At 42.7% G+C, this 20,579-nt stretch overlaps 1 protein-coding gene across 7 annotated transcripts in view; it reads right to left on the reverse strand.

Moving 5' to 3' along the window:
• Positions 1–20,579, reverse strand: part of cep112 (centrosomal protein 112) — a 70,405-nt gene that overhangs the window by 31,599 nt on the left and 18,227 nt on the right. For all 7 annotated transcript variants that reach the window (XM_029159071.3, XM_029159074.3, XM_029159070.3 and 4 more), the window contains 9 exons: positions 20,265–20,408; positions 17,575–17,729; positions 17,294–17,423; positions 17,111–17,203; positions 16,901–16,960; positions 15,659–15,738; positions 9,062–9,197; positions 6,817–6,924; positions 3,115–3,297 (listed from right to left, as the gene is read on the reverse strand). In XM_029159071.3, coding sequence (XP_029014904.1) covers positions 3,115–3,297; positions 6,817–6,924; positions 9,062–9,197; positions 15,659–15,738; positions 16,901–16,960; positions 17,111–17,203; positions 17,294–17,423; positions 17,575–17,729; positions 20,265–20,408 — 1,089 coding nt within the window. The remainder of the gene's footprint in view (positions 1–3,114; positions 3,298–6,816; positions 6,925–9,061; positions 9,198–15,658; positions 15,739–16,900; positions 16,961–17,110; positions 17,204–17,293; positions 17,424–17,574; positions 17,730–20,264; positions 20,409–20,579) is intronic.

Raw genomic sequence — 20,579 nt, forward strand, 5'->3', positions numbered from 1 at the left:
AAACATTTCTTGGAGGTAAATGAGCGAGAGACATCCGCCCATTTTTGCATAAGAGTGAAATATATTGAATAGCTAAGACAAAAATATTTTATCACTTTATGGGTGGGTGTGCTAACAGTGGACTCTCATCATCATCATCATCATCATCATCATCATCATCATCATCATCATGATCACAGTGTCTCTGAAGCGTAGGTACGACAGGTACGCTGGCGATGGATCCCCAATAGTTTACAGAGCTGCTTCATCCTCTGGGGGGCATTGATTAACAGAACAACACGGAGCAGACGGCGCGCAAACACCAGGCAGACATTTTATTATCCTGACCAAACGGAGCCTGGGAAGAAAGCCCCTTTTCAAACTTAAGTCTCTCTGTACATTTGTTTTAAAAAGTGAGCATCAGAATTTTGTAAGTTAATCCTCTGAGCCAGCGGGAGGCCGACAACCCACCAGCTGCTTACCTCAGGTCACTACATAATTCACGTGCAGCATTTTGGATACAGAATGAAAGTGTTCACACGGACCTCTACTGAATAATGGAGCCACCCTAAAAACTATAGAAACTCCATGAGCAGACCGTATCAGTCTTTCTATGTGTTGCGGCTACACAGCATGTGATTCTTCTCACATAACAAACTCTAGCTGGAGGAGGACAATGTGTCCCTGTGTGAGTTTTTTTTTAGTTCTCACTCCAATTGCTGCTACGACTCATTGGCTCTCCTCCTCAAACACAAGGCAGGAGCCAGGAATGTTATTTATTAGTGTCTCGCCACATCAAGGGGATGAGTGGGTATTACACATCCTGAGTGTATGTGACTGACATTTGCTGTTCTTTTAGCCACATTCTTAACTGCCGCTGTCCGTCCACCGACTGCAAGACTGAGAGAAAGCGTGGGGGGAAAGGCAGAAATAATGAGGCCGGAGTTCAGTTGTCACAGCAGGCTTTTCAGATGCCTGTTACTTACATGTCACTTAGTGATATGTCATAATAAAATACCCTAATATCATAATCCATCTGACCAGTGTCATGGGAGTGTATTGTCTGTTGGGTTTGGAAATTTCTTCTAAAAGAACAAGATAAATGAAAGACAAAGTGAGCTGTGGCATGTGACGCACACGCTTAAAGCTTTCTGTACGCGTCAATGCTAAACTTAATTTATATTTAATTACTATTTTCACTACTTCGCACTTTTATTTGTTGGAAATGCTGCCAGCGAAGGCCAACGTTAGCACCAGTGTGACAGATGCAAGGATCTGAAGCAGTAAACAACTTTGGCAATGCAAAAGTGTTTAATAATAAGTGGCTGTTGCTCAAAAGCTCATCTTTAAAACATATCTGCTGCTCGTGTGTCAGCGCCTTGTCATTTTAGCAGCACATCCACGGCGCTGTGCTCACACACAAAGTCAAGCTAACTCACATCCCCAGCAGTTTCACGAACCTCACAATCCAGTCCTCTTTCTGAGACCTGAGTGAAAAGCGTGATTTCTGATGCCTTAACATCTGACATTAGTCGAGCGCCTGATCTCCGCTCAAAATGTTGCGTGAGCAAACGGGAACTGAGAATATGAGATGAGCATCGGGGAAGTTTGTTTTCTGTCACCTCCTGAGATGCCGAGATTTGTCAAACTACGTGTCATTTTGACGTGAGCGAGATGGCATGTTACCAGCAGAAATGTCCTGTTGTGACGGCAACTCCACAAATCCAGATTACATGCTAGCTGGTGCCATCGATGCCCAAAAAAAGACAAGTTTGGAGAGGGCCTAAATAAAGAAAAGTCACGTTTTTCCCTTAAGATGTTTTAGTTTCTAGCTTTATAATAATTACCATTTGAGACATTTTTGACTATGGTGACATGACTCAACACTATACTGGTTCTACTTTTACAAATATATAAATGTGTCAAAGACAGAATATTTAGTCAGTCAGAATGAAATCTGAAGGACTTCTGTAAAGTTTTCTATCGATTTCTAAAATGTCCTTAAACAGGAGACAGCTAGGTAATAAATAACAACCGACTAGTTGACTTCAAAATGTTGTATAAAATAAGTTTTAATTCAACTTTAGCTAATGCATGTGTTTACCTGCATTATAAAATAAATTAGTTCTTATAATATATTTCATCTATTTTTTAAAGAGCATTATTTTATTTTATACTGACAAAATAAAAACTCTGTATTATTAAGTTGAATTTCTTTCTAATTATTTGTAGTATCTTTCGTACCCACGCTTAGTGCGAATAGATTTTCTCCACCGTCGCTACATATGTCTCTCTGGATCGCTAACTCCAACTGAAGGCCAATAAACAAAATTCTCGGCATGCTGACAACGTCCATTTAATCAGGAAGCCTGAAGAGTCAGACACATCCCCAGTTGGAGGCTAGTTTGTCAAATGGCTTCCCACAGAGCCTCAAACTAGCCCAGGCTGGAGAGAGGCGAAGCCAGAGTGAGGGGTATAAGAAGACCTGCTGCTGGTTTGGCTAAATCGTGGCAGGGATATGCATTAATATAGTCACACTCATTGTGGCCGTCCATGCTGTAATAAAGGAATGACAACCTTTTCCGGAGGAGATGGAGACCTGTGGCGAGGGGAGAATGGAATGCTTCGATGGGAGTACAGGGCGCTTGACGCTGGTCCACAACCATACAGCGCAAAATAAAAGAGAAATTCAAACCCTGGTTAGGAATAAAAGCCTGGCGCTCAACGAAACAAATTTCTTCTCCTTCATCAGGCTACCTGCGGTTTTTGGTTTTCAAGTCTTTAAACTTCTATCACAAAACCCTGCTGCGATAAAAAATAATTAAAAAAAACATCAGAATAATTTTATAAATTGAGACGGTTTGTTTATTTTCTTTTAAGTAACACACGCCACGGTTTATGAGAGCCAAATATATGTTATTTAAATGAGCAATAACTAAGTTCGTACTTACTCTATGAAATTATTCAAGCCTAAAAACAGTGTCTGTCTTTCTTCAAGTTTTAAAAAAAGTGTCCTAACCTGCTGTGCTTTTGAAACCCCAGAAAACATCAGTGGGCAAAATTCAAAATGGTTGTCCACGGGAGAGCGGTGGGTCAGCGTGTGTGTGCGAACGTGGATCAGTGAAGACCCCCTACCTGGGCATCGCGCTTTCTCCACTCCTGGGTGTGTTGTTGGTGCTGTTGCAGGGCGACCCTGGCCTGCTTCTCCAGGCTGCTCGCCTCCCGCTGGTGCTCCTGGACCAGGCTGTCCTTTTCCTTGCTGTGCTGCTGCTGTAGCCGCGTCCGCTCCTGCTCGTGCTGCGTGCGCTGCTCAGCCATCTGATTGGACAAGCCGGCAAAGAGAGACTTCATCAGCCAACACACATTCAGAGCAATCCTGTCGTCATGACAACTTGTCCATCCACCTATCCATCCATCCTTTCTTCATCCTATTCTCTATACCCTCCACCAGGAACACCCATGTGCCCAACCAATTTGGCGAAATTGGTGAAAAGGTGGGAGAAAACGCGAGAAAAGTTTCTCCGCATCCTCACGTTGTCAGAGGATGACATGATGTGGTGTGTTTACATCTGACTCACTCCCCGCCCTCCCACCTCTCCTGCCAATTGTGCAGAGTGGCCCTCAACGTCCCGTTACTCTCTCTCTTCAAGTCGGTCCCTCTCGCACCATTCTGCGATCGGCATATGAAAGAGCAGCTAGTTGGGGCTATGCATGCAAGCTGGCAGGGGTTAGCCATCTGGCTGTGGTGACTATCGGTGCCCCATGCTAAGAGCCTGACAGAATGCGAAAATCCGCTTATGTCCGCAATGACCGCGATGATCATTACAAAACCAAATCGGACTGAAAAAAACACGGACACATAAGAAGATGCATAACTATTCAAAATAACAGCCTTAAGTGAATTATCTGCGAAATCTTTGATTCGGTTGTAATTCTATCAACACTTATCAGGCTGCTATCATTGTTGTTTAAGTTGCTAATGAAAATATGTTAACACACACCAGGGACCGGTAAGAACCAAACAGCCAGCAGATTTCACTGTAACAACAGTTTGAACTGACTACATACAATTCAGTAGAGCACAATAAAAGTTCTAACAGGACGCAAAGCTCCAATATTTCAGAACTTAATCATCCTGCCAGCTGAGGCAAGTCAGTATCACAGTGGAGCTGTGAGCGGAGTCACCTGCTGAGAGGTGAGCCTTGGCAACGGCGCTCCCAGACGCGAGACACCAATTCTTTCCCAGGCCCCGCTTGGTTCCCACTCTCCCATGGCGGGGGGACCACTAACCCCCAGCCCCCAAAAACACCACCCCGCCATGCAGCCCTAGCTGGAGCCTTGAAAGGACAGCAGGGGCCCGGGGCCCATTCGCCTCCCTGCTTTGAAGCTAATCCCCTGCACATTGAGCTTGACGGCACCCTACCTGGCCTGCCAGAGGAGCGGAGATCCACACATTCTAAGCCTGGTGCCTCCTCTATCCACATATCTATCTTCGGACGTTGCATACTATTCAGATTAGATGATGAATGAGGGGCTATCTACAGGAAGCCAAATTCTGTTGCTGGCACTGAGAAGAAGGCCACAATAGGCACTTCATTTTGGCAGCCAAGAATTTACACTTCAGCTTTGGGGAGAGCTTTGCGAAATGTCCCCTGAAAAGGTCAATGGGAGGATTTATAGTTGGATGAAAATTTATTTTATCCCCATAAAATGACATACACTCACCCACGCACATCCAGTACAGAATGCGCTGAGGATACTAGCACATAGTACAACATCCCCGAGTGGGCAACATCTTTCACATTCCACCAGTGGTGGTGGCTGCAGATGATCACTGGTGATGTTGCCTACACTACATTCCACATACAGACAAAGCTGCACCGCCTTTGTTTTCCTTTCACGGGTGTAACAGATACAAATCCCATTGACAGCAAAACACATTGTCCCAAAGGGGTAGTCAGACTCACACAAGTTACTGTACAGCTGACAGATTGATGAGCAGAGGAACTCCCCAGCAGGACATGCAGTAACAGAAACTAGGAGAGGACATCCCAGCTTACTGTTCACTCCAGTGTCTAGAGTCTCGGACAATGGATGTTTTGGAGGAATAAGGGGATCTGAGGTTAAAACGAGGATTGAGAAACTGCAAAAATAGATCCATTGTAAGAAAAACAGCACGAAAAACACGAAGAAAGAGAGCAGAGCCAAGAAGGAGCCTGGTTGTGACATCACGCGTTGTAGCAACAGCATGCAGTGAAGGATGCTGGGTGCTGCGGTTCTTAAAGGGACCGGTGTGACACTTATGAGGGAAGACTGAGTCAGTTATAGCACAGTGTGGTGCCATAAATACAGAGCGGGTCGGGTGTTACTGCACAGCACGGGTCCTGTCATCATGGGCTGACATGGTTGTGTGTGCGCACTGAGAAAAGATGGTGAGGTAATGGGCGCCTTTCAACCCCAGGGGGAAAATCTGAAATGTTTGGGAAGGAGGAGGGAAGAGAAGGGTGTAGAGGAGAGCAGAACTGAAATCCTGTCAAATCACAGCAGGGGAGGCAGGGGCGTGTGAGAAGGAAGGCAAAGATGGAGGAAACACAAACCTCCTATTTCTTACAGGAGGGTTCAAACTACGAATGGCCAATGAGCGGCGCTCAGAGTATGTGTCTGTGTATAAATTACGTCTACACACTTGCATGTCTTTCTTATTTATTGCACCACTCTAACATCTGAGGCTGTTAAGCATTTCCCTAAATGCCCAAGGTCGTGACACTAGACCAGTCATTTGACCTCACTACGTCAGTTGAACGTCAAGGAGCAGACCCCGTCAAGTCACCAGGCTGTCCAGCTGCCACGAGGGTCAGCCGCAAAACAACTCCTTCATACATAGCTCTGGTTTTAAAGTCCCACTGAAGCTGCAACGGGCGGAATGCTCTTTGTGAGCATCTGAATGGACAAACTTGACCTCTGCAATCTTGTGACACTAATCTTTCTGGAGTAGAGCCACAGAGCATGCATGTACGCACGCATGGAATAATGGAAACTACTAAGACAGAGAGCATGAAATGGGTGAAAATGAGAAATGAGAGTTACATGGTGCCACATTATCACGCTACACCAACATGGGATTGATAATAATAAAAAAATTATGGGAATACTAAAATCTGGAAGAAAGTTATTTCAGAATTCATTTCAGAAGATTATTATTTCATGGTAGGATGGGATTTAATTATTATATACACTCTTTATGTCTAAAGTATGCAGCACATTGTTAATGTATACAGGTAAAGGGTTAATATTAGGTTAATAGGAACGTCAGAAAACAGAATTTAAACTATGACATGCTGCCTTTACTATCCATTTCTGTGGCTTAATTGAATCCAATGCCTTATCTTATCCTATGAGCAAGCTAGATTTCAGTGAGTTGTGAAAATGGTTTCTAGGCCCCCTAATCGAACAAGAGTGACGCTGATGGGATGATAAGGGGGCGCTGATGCAGATTGCATTAGTTTTCAACTGGCAATGTTTAAGATATTTATTGAGCTGCAATCTTAGCTTAATCTAAAGCGTGTCCCTTATCATGAGAAATTAATCAGGCGTAACAGATGGGGTGGAATAACCAAATGAAAATGGATGTCAGTCTCCTTGGCTGACTCCAAAAGGCTAAGATTTCAGCAATAATAGGGAAAAAAAATATAATGTGCTGATGATGGAAGGGAAGTAGGGGAAGAAGACTTTCCACTGGCTTTATAACTAGAGAGGAGGAAAAAACAGTATTCACACGTACAGCTACAGTTAGTTCATGTTGTAAACAGATGGACAGAAAGTCAGATTTATACAGACCTGCTGCTCATACTTCTGTCTGAGTGCATCAAGTTGCTGGGAGAAGTCTTTGGACTGCTTCTCTCTGAGGGACTTGGTGAGGATCAGATCCTCCTCTACCTTCTCCATCTGAAGGCATGAAGAAGAAAAGTACAAAAAAGTAGTAGCTTAATAAATACATTAAAATGTGTTAGTGTTAAACATTTAGGCTGAGTTGGTCTGAATGGATGGATGGATATACACGGTAGGTAGTACCAGCAGCTCACAGAATAAGCCAATCACTGCTAAACTACTACATTACTTTACTACCGCTTTCATAATTTCTGATTAGGTGACAATAATTAAAACAACGGTGAATGCAAATGTAATTACTGAAACGCCTCTGTATCTGGGCTGTGCCGGGTGGAATGCTCAGAAAATGTGTTCTGATTAATCCCAGAATTAATGATTTCGATACTTCCTTTGAACTATGTAAGCAAACAGAAATTTGATTCTGTACGGTGGAAATTGAAAATAGGACAATAAGTGCAGTGAAAGAGTGTGATGCTTATTTTAAAAAGAGTTGAAGACAGACAGACAGACAGACAGACAGACAGACAGACAGACAGGCAGGCAGGCAGGCAGGCAGGCAGGCAGGCAGGCAGGCAGGCAGGCAGGCAGGCAGGCAGGCAGGCAGGCAGGCAGGCAGGCAGACAGACAGACGTAATTATTTGTAGAGGGAGAGAGAAATGGATAAAACAAGGAAAGATGGAGAGATGAAGAAAGAGAGCAAAAAAACATGTGCAACATTAAAGTCTGAGAACGTGATGCAGTGATGCACAAGTTGGGTCGGGGGGGAAGCAGGAGAGAGGGAATGACGGGGGTGCAGAAGTAAACTGCTCCCCTCTCCCGTCACTTTGATGTGGGCTGAGGATAATGTCAAATTGGGATGCCAGGGGCTCTATGGATAAAGAAGGAGCAAGTAAGAGGATGGAAGGGTAAGTACACGAGAAAAGGAGGAGGAAGATAAGGAAGAACAGCAATACAAACATTTTCTGTGCATCTAAATATTAAAATAACATATGCCGCTCGAGAAAAGATTTTCAAAAAGCAGGGAGTCAAGGTCATCTTATACAAACACATAAATGTTAAGTGCAATGGTTTAGTTTCCCCAATAACAGAAACACAAAACATAATATGTGTAAGCTACATTTTGCTGTTTTAAAGGAGTCAAATCTTCTACACTGTTCAATTTAAATGCCGAAGGACATCTCCGATTTCCAGGTGCCCTCTATAGAATTCAGAATAAAGCACCACAGTTCATGTTTTTTTTTTCCCAATATTTCAAACAAATAAATTCATACATGATATCATACATAATTCATACATGCAATTGCCTCCCACACAAATCACATATTGATGAGCAGAATAACCTCACTAATCAGTAACCAGAACATGCTAATCTCCCTAACATACAGCCCTCTTAGTCTTTCAGGACCACACTCAGCACTGGCTAGTCAATAGAGCACACACATAGTATAGATAAAAACATGCCTATAGCCAAACTAGGAGTTTATAGATCTCAGCAACCCACGCTGTGTAGAGGGCTGATCATGAGGCCCGCCTGATGTACTAATTAGTCCAGATGCTTAGTACGTGTGACCTGTTCTCCACTAAAACCCCATCAGCCCACATCCCGCCCACAAAGAGGAAGCGAGGTAAATGTGTGATGGCAAAGAAATCACTACACCTGTTTAATGAGCTGCATAATAAAACTTTTTCTTTATTCAGGGCATCAAAGTTCTGGCCTAGGGGTTATGTTATGCATCGATGTTTCAGTTTAAGTGCAGTTTAAACATAAAGGAAAAGGACATGACAGTGTAGCGGTACAAATCATTAGACCGAAGGAGTGAAAGAGTGGGAAACAGTAAGAGACAGAGAGCTGTGGAAAAACTCAGACACAGCCAACATGGCGCCCTGATACATCTGCGTTCCGGCTGTGTCTTTTCTACAAAATGTGCCTGCGTGTCTGTATTGTCTAGGTTACTGACTGCCAAACAGCTCGCTCCCTTTATGGTAAAGTAATAAATGTGTTGGGGTAGTGATTGTTTCAATGCATCTCTATTTATCACATTAGACAGTCTACAGAATATAGCATGCATATACTGTAAATATATGGATATTTCATTGAGAGTTTAGCATTTAGTTTTAATGTGTATGGTTGAGACAGCATTACAATCAGTCCACGTCAATCAGTATTTTCATGAACTGCTAGTGTGTATCACACCTGGAGCTTCATGTCAGCATAGGCCTTCTCAGAAGTGAGCTCCACCTGCTTCTTGAACTGCTCCAGCGCCATATCTGTCTGCTGGACCGTCTGCCTTTGGCTCTCCCTGGCTCGGTCCAGTTGGCTCTGCATTTCCCTGCAGAGTAAACACCAAAGAGATAATGAGGATGCAGAAGTACCCGTTAACAAGTAATAGTAAGTAAAATAATAATACGTTTTGGCAGGTCAATGGGTAGAGTATAGACAGGACTTGTGTTTCCTTTAAATCACTAAGTGTGCAGTAGAAAAAGCTCTAAACACTGAGAAAAAAGTCACCTCCAGGATGTTTGTTACTGCACTGAGATGACAATGTTGAGGAGGGAAGATAACCAGCTGTGCTTTTTTTAAGCGTATCATTACTGTGTGTACAGTATGTGTGGCTGTGTGTCAGTACATGTTCCTCTTGCTCCCTTGTAAGTTAATACTCTAAGAGTATATGGATAATTATTCCCTGTGGATAGACAAGCGGGAGATGAATACATTTTTGGCCAGTGGCTAAGATTTTAAAACCATTAGAAACACACAGCTACTAAATTACAGGCGCATGGCGGGTGGCCGTGGAGGGCGACTGAGACGCTGTTCTCCACATATTCATTTGTGACACTGGCAGAATAACAAGTGCGAGCGGGTGCATGTTGCAGGTAGCGTGGACACACACACTTGTCTTAAAAACATCAAGAATCATTATCTGCACACAAGTGATTAATGAATGTCCATAAAGAAAGTAGGGACTTTAGGTGTTTATGGATATATAATGAAAAAACAGAGACAGGCCGATGAGATAAAAACAGCAAAAGGAGGCAATAAAAAGAACAGAAGCCGATGATTTAAAAAGGAATGCACACGCGTTCTCTCCTCTTTATAATGTTTAGTCTCTTAGTAATTTTGGTTTCTCTCATGTTGGACATCAAACGACATTTTTTTTTCTCTCCCAATTTTGTGTACTCTGTAATTATTAATCAGCCTTGTTGCATGACTGCCTTCTGGGCTCAAAAAGACACAAAGGATATGTGGAGAGACTAAGATGTGAAAGAAAGAGGAAAGGGAGAGGACGATGGAAGAGAAGATGTCGCAGAAGTAGTAAGTTTTTTAAACTTCCATTGAATGATTTGTGTGCGCGTGTGTGTGGGCTCATGTGTGTGTGTATATATATGCACCTTTGTTCATGAGCCACAGCCCCAATCTCTGTGTGTGACTGACAACTTTACTCAAGAAATGAAGAAATGTGCTGTGACTAAGATGGAGCCGGCTGCTGAGTTTATACCTCTGAGGATACGCTGAAATATTCTCTGCAACTAACTTTAAGTATGTGACAGATTGAAACATATTATGCTCTAAAGCTGAGTGGAGCAGGTGAATACATGGCATATTCAAGAATTATGTGCATGTGTGTGTGTGTGTGTGTGGTCGCTGGAGCAGCAGACAGTGTGTCACCATCTGTAACAGAACGATGAGGGTGAGATGAGAGGACAGAGAAAAAGAGTCAAGCAGGCCTGGCAGACAGGAACAGACAGAGAGAGAGGAAGAAGAGGGTGCCAGCGCCAGGGCGGCCCACTTTAAATGGATCTCTGGTCAGAAAAGTGGAAGGAGAAGAGGTTCAAATTAAAGATGTGCCTTCTGTTAGGAGGAAGTCCTCTCTTCCCTCCGTCCTAAATGCCTGTTTAAATGAGGAGCCCAGGAGAGAGCGCTGCTTGTGCTGGCGCTGGCAGACAGGGGGGGTGCAGGGATACCAGGACCGTCCTAACCACGCGATGCCACGTGCTGCCTGAGAGACAACTTACCAACATCCACACAGCGCTAATACAAGAGTACACATTAAAGTCCACGCACACACAAGCAACTGTAATTGCTTATGCAAATATTCTTTTCATGTAAGCGGAGTATTTAAGAATTGTATGGGCTGTGATGTGGGTGGAGCGGCACATGGAGGAGACTGACAAACAGACTAGAATGCGCGCTTGCATGTGGGCGACTCTGGTCTCCAGTATAAAAAGACGGGAGAGCGAGAGTGCACGAGCGCACGGGAGCGCTCGCGCATCTGTGTCTGTGAGCTCATCCAAATGGAATGATAACGAATCCACAGACACATCAAAGGGGCCTGGAAAAGAAAGGGGGGAGCACATAAAAAGAGAGAAAATGCAAAACTGAAATATTCAGCGCCCTCTGAAGAAAAAATAAAACAGGCTTCGTTTTCAGTCGCATCCCCAGAGAAAGGACGGGAGAGAAGGAGAGAAAGAGAGAGCGACAGACACGGAATAAGAGACAGACCACAAATAAGTGGACGAAAAGACGGAGAGAAGGCACAAGGGCAAGACAATATTAAAGCCAGGGAGAAAGAGTTGAAAAGGGAGTCACAAACAGAGAACCGCTGAGCTTGGTGGCGTTTTAACTGCCTTCAAAAATGAGTATTTAAACAGCATTTCACATCAAAAAATGGCCACACGCTGTCCATAAAGAAAAGGCATCATTAGCCTTCAACGAAAGCATCAAGCATCATCTGGGTCCTTGCTAGGATTCCTACCAGCCCGTTCAAAACGGCTCTGGACTCCTGTGCTATTTCTTACTTCCTAATAGATTTGTACCAGTGTCAGAGAATTACATAGTTATAAGTAGGACTTGAGAGTCATGTTGGTCACAGATCAACATATATCACTTGGGGGAAAAAATGTTGGTGCACATTTCTATCACTCGTTACTGTAAAAACTGCCTCCTATCAACGATAAGATCGAACCAGTGGATCCCTCATGCTCAGAAGTGTGTCTCACCTCAAAGCCAAACTCTAAGGAGAGACAAGGATGAAGAGGAATCTGAGAGTACCACTATGTGGGTAGATTAACATGTGGGTGGGCATGGCAAAAGGACATGCTGCATGACTGTAATACCTGGAGAATAATAGAATACTATGCAGCCGAAGACACAACGTGATTAGAAGAATGCTGAGATGATTACTTTGCATTTATATTCTATTTGGCTTCATAAATTATACATATTATGGCATAACATACAACACACACATCCCCAATGTTAACATAGTGTATTAACATATCCCAAAGGTTACAGAATGAAAAATGAGGCTGGGAAGAATGAAAACCCTACAGATAATACAGTACCAGCTTTGGCATAAATTCATATTGTCAGTTAATGTTTGTAAGTAAACTAGCTTCACAGAAAACTGTCAAACTCTGTTATGTGTGACTATCGCAAAGGCTTGGCGAACATTTAACATCATTAAGACCTGATATGAAGATGGGAAATGGTAGCAGATAGTGAGATACTGCTGTATTGTTTCCTTTTCAGTGCAAAAACGTATTAGATAACGAAGATAAATAACAAAGTATATCATGTATTTCTTGTAGAAAAACTCAAAAAGGCAAAAGAGACACAGCATAGCTAATCTGTATAGTGTAGCAGTATAACAGTAATCCTGTTGATGTTTTAGTTTATATGCTGGTCCATTTGACACTTTTATGATCAAAGGCAAAGTTAAAGGGGTCTTGGTTTGCGTTTTTGGCAAATCTGTGCTCCTGAACTGATGCCTAACCCATGTTCACTCTCCTTTGTATGCAGTTGCCATGGGAGTAAACACTGGGGAAGCGTTTCAATATTCAGGATCCATACCTTCACCTGCTACTGCACCTCAGCGCTCACAGCCTGGCTACCTCTGGTTCCCACTACAGATCACAACCCCTGCTTCCCTCCACCCCCCCGTCATGGAAGAGGAATGCTGAAGAAGATAAGAGCACTTCAAAGATGCTCCCAGAACCAGGCTATGCATGTGAGGATCAAGTCTACATCTTTATGAGGAGAGGGGCTCTAACCCCTGCACGCATATGAATGTGCAGGAGAAAACAATGACATACAGCTTTTAGCAAAATACAAAACACTGTCATCTGAAAATGAACCAGGTTTTCCCCTACTTCAACCATTCAGGTAGTTTCTGATGCTTGTCAAATAGTGAATTTGGAGGTCACTGTTGCAGGCTGTTCCTCAGCTAAGCGCCCTCTCCATCTGCCCCTCCCCCTCCGTGGAGCATCTCTCCATGTCTATGTTTAATGGCCAATAATGATCTGAGGCGCATCGGGATGACAGAGGAGCAGATAAACTTGTTCTCTGCTCAGTTTTGCAGCGCTTTCTGATGTTGTTGCTATAGTAACACAGACCGGGAATTCAAATTGACAAAGCGGCGCTCATTTGCATGACAGGACAGGGTGAATTTCTTTTTCAAACTGGAAAGAAACAGTCTGTGTAAATAATAGAAAGAAAAAAAGCGGATGACAACAACACAATCAAAATATAAACGGCCACAAGCACTCCAATAACAACACATCCAACGCCAGATTGTCCCAATTTAACAGAGGAAAACATTCATTAAAAAATAATTAAATAATCATTTCATGCAATGACAGTTATAATAATATAGGTTTAAAGGCAAGAGTGTCTACACCCACAGCCTGCACCAACATACACACCCTATATACATCATACCACAGCATACACCACACAGTATCTGGCACATGAAAGGCATGTCGAGCAGTTCTACTTGTTTAATTTTATCATCCACCCGCCCATCTTCACACGCACAGATACACACTGCTGTGTGCGGTCTTGCTTTGACTTTGAAGTTCTCCTGGATCGCCTTTAAAGGGCCTCAGTGTTGCCACGGCAGCAGGCAGGTAGCAGACATCAGACTCCTTAGTGTGTGTGTGTGTGCGCACGCATGTGTGTGTGAAGCCAGAGTACTTAATTAGCTAAGAGCCCGATGGACCACTTGCCGTTTCTCAGTGTTTAACACTAAACGAGGGAATGACTGTCTCGTTATTGATACTAAAAACAAGGAAAATTTATGCACAGACAAATTCATGCACAGCGTTTAAGCTCGTCCTCTGTTGCCAGACTGACAATGACAAGCCAAAACAATAAGCACCATCAATGACGCCTTGAAATTTTTATGCTGAATACCAAATGCCTCAAAATTACTAGTTTTGTTCTAATGCCTCACACTGACAGAAACACAGAACAATAGTAATAGTAATCACATTCTACAGCTTAATACTTTTTTAATCATAAAAAAAATTTGTTCAAGCCAGTAACAACACAAAGTGCCCTGGGAAATTGATGAGGACACGAAAAAGCAGCCAGGCTAAAGCAATTCTTGTCAATCCACCATGTTTGAATTGCTATTATATTGTGGCAAGCAGCTGAAAACCTCTCGGGGGGGGGGGGGGGGGGGGGTGATGGCACTGTGACTGGCCTTGGCCGTGTATGGGTGAGGCTGAAGATGAATGGGCCGAGCAGACGTTGCGTTCAATGGTGAACACACAGAACCCATTCCACTTTTGCCAGCAAAACTGTAATCTGCTTGTGACCAAGTAATGTGGTCCTGTGTGGGATTAATTACCCACTGGAATGTACTGACCGGCTGGTTGGCCGGCTGATTGGCTGTTAGCAGAATAACAGAGCTAAAGACTGAGACGCTGGAGCAGGAGCAGTGCTACATTAGTATTAATGTGTTTGCACTGTTGAGGCATAACATTATGAGCGATAATGCTGTGTTGGTGCCCTTCCTACTGCCAGTGCCCAACGCATCTCGCTGCCTCTGCCAGCTTCACTTCGTTACTTTGTTCCTGTAGTGCATCCTGCTGCCATGTGCTTCCCGGACACATACACACAGCATGGACAACATACACATGGCTGTCAAATCCCAGATCGTAGCGAACAGACAGCACAAACAAGAAAATGAACTAAAAGCATACAGAAATACTACAAAATATTCCAGTTCTATTGTATGACTTCCTTTACCATGTTTCACATTCACAGCCTCTCAGATACAAGCAGTATTTTTGTTATATGACGCACACTTTATTATTGCAGCGATGCTTTGATTTATATGATAGGGTTGGGTTTGGCCGTTCTTAACAACACAAACGCCTGCTACATGCGAAGCTCTGATCTGTAAGATTCCTCATCACAGTTTCCAGGCTCTCAAGTCTAACAGCCCTATTCACTGTTATAAAAAAAGATCAAAGACTGTGCAAGGGTTGGCTTGTTAAAGCCAAACTCCACCTTAAATCAAAATTCATACACACTTCTCCTGTGATCAAAGACTTAAGTCAGTAGACATAAACAAGTCTCTAATACAGTTTGAAGCCACAAAGTCAAGGCTCAAATGTGCGATACTAATATCTGTAAAATAAATAACAAGCTGGAAATACATGTCGGAGATTTCGGGACCAAAAGGGGTGATTTCAGTATAAACACTAATAAAGTAGAAAATCTGTCCACACACCTGTGAAATAACCCTGGGGACGATCACTGTGTTCGTGTTGTGATTATAATATTGTATTCAGGTCTCCTTTACTGACTCTGAGCTTTGTCCACCTGTAGAATCAGTTTGCTTCTTTTTAACTGTGCACATCTGAAAAAAGTCACTCTTAGACATGCTAATGTGCCTTATATTATTACCAGGGAGAGGACCACACAGACCCACAAACAAATACCCTTGGAGATTGAGATTGTGCAAATCATGTAACCATTTGTCCCTTTGTCATCGTACAGTACCTGAGTGCATCTTCTAGTTTGGCTATCTTCCTCTTAGCCTCGGCTTTCTCTTTCTCTGCGTCACTGTTGCTGGCTAAAACCTGACAGAGAGAGAGGGGGGTCGGGGTGTAAGTGAGTTCAACAGGAGACACAATCAAACATCACTCAGGAAAGCTCTTCTGTCTGAGACCTTGTGCATCTGGTCCTGTGTCTTTTTTTATCACCCCGTCCAAAGAACTGTATGAGACTATTTGAGGGCCTCTCACCCATGGCTTATGGCAGCTGTATGAACCTTTTTTACCCAAACATAGTTAAAATATATAAATTTAGAATATTTCATAACCATTTAATAACATTTGACACAGGCACCCTACACATGTGCCATTTAACACTCAGAAGAGGAAACAAAAGGAAAAAAAGAACAACTGACTGCCCTTGGTTAATGTTTTCATCTTCTGTCACACTGTAGAATGAAGCAGGAACAAAGGAAAGGTGGAAAAAGATACTGGATGATTACAAGGAAAGAACAGACTTGACGTGGAGTAAAGGACTCATACGAACATGCACAACTATCAGAACCAGACAAACAACCTTCCTTCAGAGAAGTTGTATTTAAATTCCTTCTGACCCTGAAACACATTAGTGCACATTAAGTTCTTGCAGGTGAACCAGCCTGTCTCTGCCTAGGCCACCCCAACACACACACAGGGACCAGGGCACTTTGAAGATGACCCTTTTGGTCTTTAAACTTGATCTGGAAGAAGTCTGGCCTGGTCTGGTGCAACTCAGATCATTAACGATGGCCTTTGTGCTCGATGGTTTATGACTCTGCACTGTAGCTTTGAAGAGGGTTCTTCAAAAGTAGAGAACTGTGTGTAATTACTGTACATTTGGGCCCAAGACAGGGCATGGTTCAGAGTAATGCATCTTCTCTTTTGCCAAATTCTACTGTCTAAAATGTATTTTTTTTATTTAGATTGGCTTTTACCTCACATTCTTAACCTCTCTTAATTATTTTCAAACTTCTCTTTCCAAAAGTTCTTTTATTTTTTACCATCTATACTTAAGTCTACCTGTTAATCACAGGTCTGATTTTACGAGACCAGACATAAAATCCAAAAGTAAGGGGAACCAAGAAGGACATGTGACTCCAGCCTTTGATCTCCACTTGACTGTAATCACTTTGTCCTGGGCTTTAATGCAACGACAGAAGTTATACAGCTCAATGGATACATTTCTTTAGAAGAGCAAGAAACACACTACCTTTCTCTCATAGCTGACATGCAATTCATCTTTTTCCTTCTGAAACTTTATCTCCTGATCCTGAAGGAGAGAAGATATTAGATAATAAAGGAAAAAGATATTTGACACTTAAAAACAAAACGGCCCACACACACATTAATAAAGACAAAACCTACTTCTCATTCTCACACATTCACATAGTTGGTATTAATCAGCACTTTGTTTACATACCCTGACTTGTTGCTGTCTTCTGTGTTCACTATCCTGCAGCTGATGCTTCAGATGAACTATAGTTTTCTCAAACTCCTCTATCACCTCAGAGGCCTGCAGGAGGGAATAATAACTGTTTAGTAGCACACACAGAGCACCTGGTAATGTAACGCGCTGGTGGGGAACCACTGTGGTGCTGTGGACCTTAGCAGCAGACAATGAATGTTCTTGATGTAAGTGGTTTATGTCAATCTCATGTTTGGCTTGGAGCTTCTGCACAGTCTGCTCATACTGCTCAGTCTGCTGTTCCTTCTCCTTCTGCAGTGTAACAATCCTGTAGACATGAAAAGGTTGGGCTGCTTAGACTGGCACAATTAAGCAAGAGGTAGACTAACTATATAGGTTTAAACAGTAGTTGTTTTCTATTCACCACACTACATATTTAAACATTTCCTAATCTCTATTTCTCTCAGATATTTCCAGACCGTCTGTTTGCCTCCTGCAGTTCGGCGCTGAGGGACGCGACATGAATTTCCAACTGGCCCTTCTCCTGCGTCACCTTCTGACGGAGAGCGTTGCCCTTCTCCATCTCCACTGACAGATGTTTCATGCGTAGCTCCAGCTCATGCGCCGCTTTCGTCTGGATCACATGGACACACAAAAAACACTAAACCATAGGGTTTGAGGCACTAAGCGGATGGGTCAGGGGTCAGAGGACTGAGAGTTTGAAATGATCAAAACCCGGCTAATTTAGACAGCGTCTCCCAACAGTGTTTGATGGAAACAAAAGTCCCCTGTATGTACACTGTCCTACACACTGTGTGCATACAGTATGACAGCATGGAATGCAGCGTGGGCAGGCTCATAAAGGCGATGATGGGGCACTGATTAAAGTGGGAGCGTGCGAGGAGATCTAGCTGATGACAGAGACCCGTAATGACAGAAGGTGCAATAAGGGCAGAAAAGGAAGCCATGTGTTTGGAAAAGTATGACAGCGGCACCCGGCAAAGGCTGCTGCAAAAGATGTTAGTCTTTGTGTTAGCAGTGAATGGTGCTAAGGAAAGGAACAAGGGATCAGTGTTGTGCTGAGACGCGTGCTGACACTTAACCGTCTGGCAGGAGATAAGAGGAAGCGCCTCCGTATAGTAAAGCTGCACTGGGCACACCTGGACACACTTTAGGGATCAAATTATGTCCCCTAATTAGGCGTTTCAAAGGAGAATTACTAGGTGTGAAGTGCAGACTACATGAGCCTTTAAAGATTTAGAAGTGATATAGTCTTTGAAGATGAAGAAAAGTCATTTGTAACAGAGAAAAACAACCTCGAATGGATGATAGATGACCTTTTTCAGTTTCAGTTTTACTGTCAGAACTAAGGCCAAAGCTGGAACTCTGCCTGCATCACACATCTCCCCAGGGTTGTTATGCATGCATGCATGATATGTTTCAAGTAGAAACACATCCCAATATAATGCACGCATACCATGAACATACTATACTACATATATATTAGATTTATTACCCTTATGACAGTTGTAAACAAAATCATATTACAAACTTCTAAAAGTACAAGAGGATTGATGGCACAACTGCCGTAATGGATTATTTTAACAGACAGCTAAATTGGAAGCAGAGTTAATTTTGTTACTAATAATTTGCAACATAAGTTTACAATTATATAAAAATATTAAATTGCAATGGAAAATAAGGGGATGAAATCTGTGTTTTTTGACCTCACTGCTGATAAAAGCAGCAGAACCAACTGAACTACTCAAAGTCAGCTAAATGCCGCAAAACTAATGCTGTTGAGAGTCTGTTTGTTGTGAATAGCTAATCCTCACTGGCCACAGTCTGGAATTAACCACCACACAATATTAATATCTGCATTCTTGGACATTCTGTGATATGGACTACAGGCATGAACAGCGTAGGGCTTATCTAGGCTCATACTGGTTTGTATTCATTTTCAAACAGCTACTTGATCACTCTGTGTTCTGTCCTCTGCATGGACAAAATCCAAGAATCACAGCATCTGACATATCTGTAAACCCTTTGTAAGACTTTTGATCTGTATTAGTCTCCTCAGAAATGGACAATTTATTTCACTTTTATTAAAGCAAAACCACTGATACATATTTGCATAAGCATAAATCATCAGGGTGAATTTGTCTTGGCCTGCAAGCTTTACATGTGAACTGAGAGAACTGAGTGCCTCCTGAGTATGAACTGTTTTTAGTATCCACAACTCCCCCCATAGTGACTAGATGAGAACCAGAGTCTGTATCAAAAGTAATGTAAATTACAGTAAATCAAAAGTGTGGACAATTAAAAAGATGCATGAACACTGGATAAACCTCCAACTTCATTCATGCTCTATAAACATTAAAACAAAAGCAGAAGCAGTGCAGCTAATTCACAATGACAGAGGGATCCTTTCATTCTCTGGGGCCATGTCTGTCCTTAAATATTAAAAGAGGGGCCTTACAACCAGCCCGGCATTCTCCAGTGTTTGATGGCTCCTAAATACAGGTCTGCTGACAGATTAGGGCCAAAAGCAAGATGTTTGTATGCGGGACGCATGTAACAGTCCACAGATGCTGATAACAATGCTGTTCCTGAATCTGGGCATCCAACTGGCATCTGGTGCTGCTGATCCTCGCTAGTGGTACGTGTGCAATCCTACTTAAAAACAGAACTTTCATATGGCATCAAAGGAAGCAGCTCAGGGAGGTGTGAGTGTGCATTTGCGCATGCATGTCTTTAAGCATAACCATTGCCATGCACCCGATTTTAAACGCACTTGGATCAAAGACCTTTAAGAAGATGACAGATATAAGATATGATGGTTATTCTTGCCCAGAGGTTACAGGATGTCTCCTTTCATTTCAGCCATGGAACGTTGTTGGTCACTGTTTCATGACAGATATAAACCTGTTGAGCTAAACAAGTCAAGCGTTTTACGCAGAAATTGAGCCATGTTGACACTTAGAATCCTGTTTGTTCCAGCGTCTGGTGTTGGGCTCAGAAAATACCCAAGCTACTCACATAAGGTATTTGAACACTTGAACTGACGATGCTTGGAATAAGCATGACTATTTATACCTATTCTAACATTTTTGCATGAGGTGATTTTTTTACTGTCACAGCTACAAACATATAAAACGTAAGTACTTACAGTTGCCTGCGAACGCGCATTATACTCGGCCTCCATCTTAGTAAGTTTATCGCTGGTGTCATCCAGCAATGTCTGGATGTTCTCAGTGTGTTTCTTCTGTAGTTTAAACTTCTCCTGTTCCATCTCTGTCACAGCAGCATGCAGCTGGAAGAACACAATTACACATCAATAACAGATCTGTCTTGTTTTTAGCTTTTATTTCAATTTCTAATTTGTATTTTATTATTTCCTGGGCAATAAATTTGATCTATTAAGCTACAGTACATGGTATTTTCTATACTATATTTTAGAATGACACTATAAGTGATCCTAATA

This window comes from Betta splendens, chromosome 8 (genome assembly GCF_900634795.4).
Source record: "Betta splendens chromosome 8, fBetSpl5.4, whole genome shotgun sequence".
Taxonomy (NCBI): domain Eukaryota; kingdom Metazoa; phylum Chordata; class Actinopteri; order Anabantiformes; family Osphronemidae; genus Betta; species Betta splendens.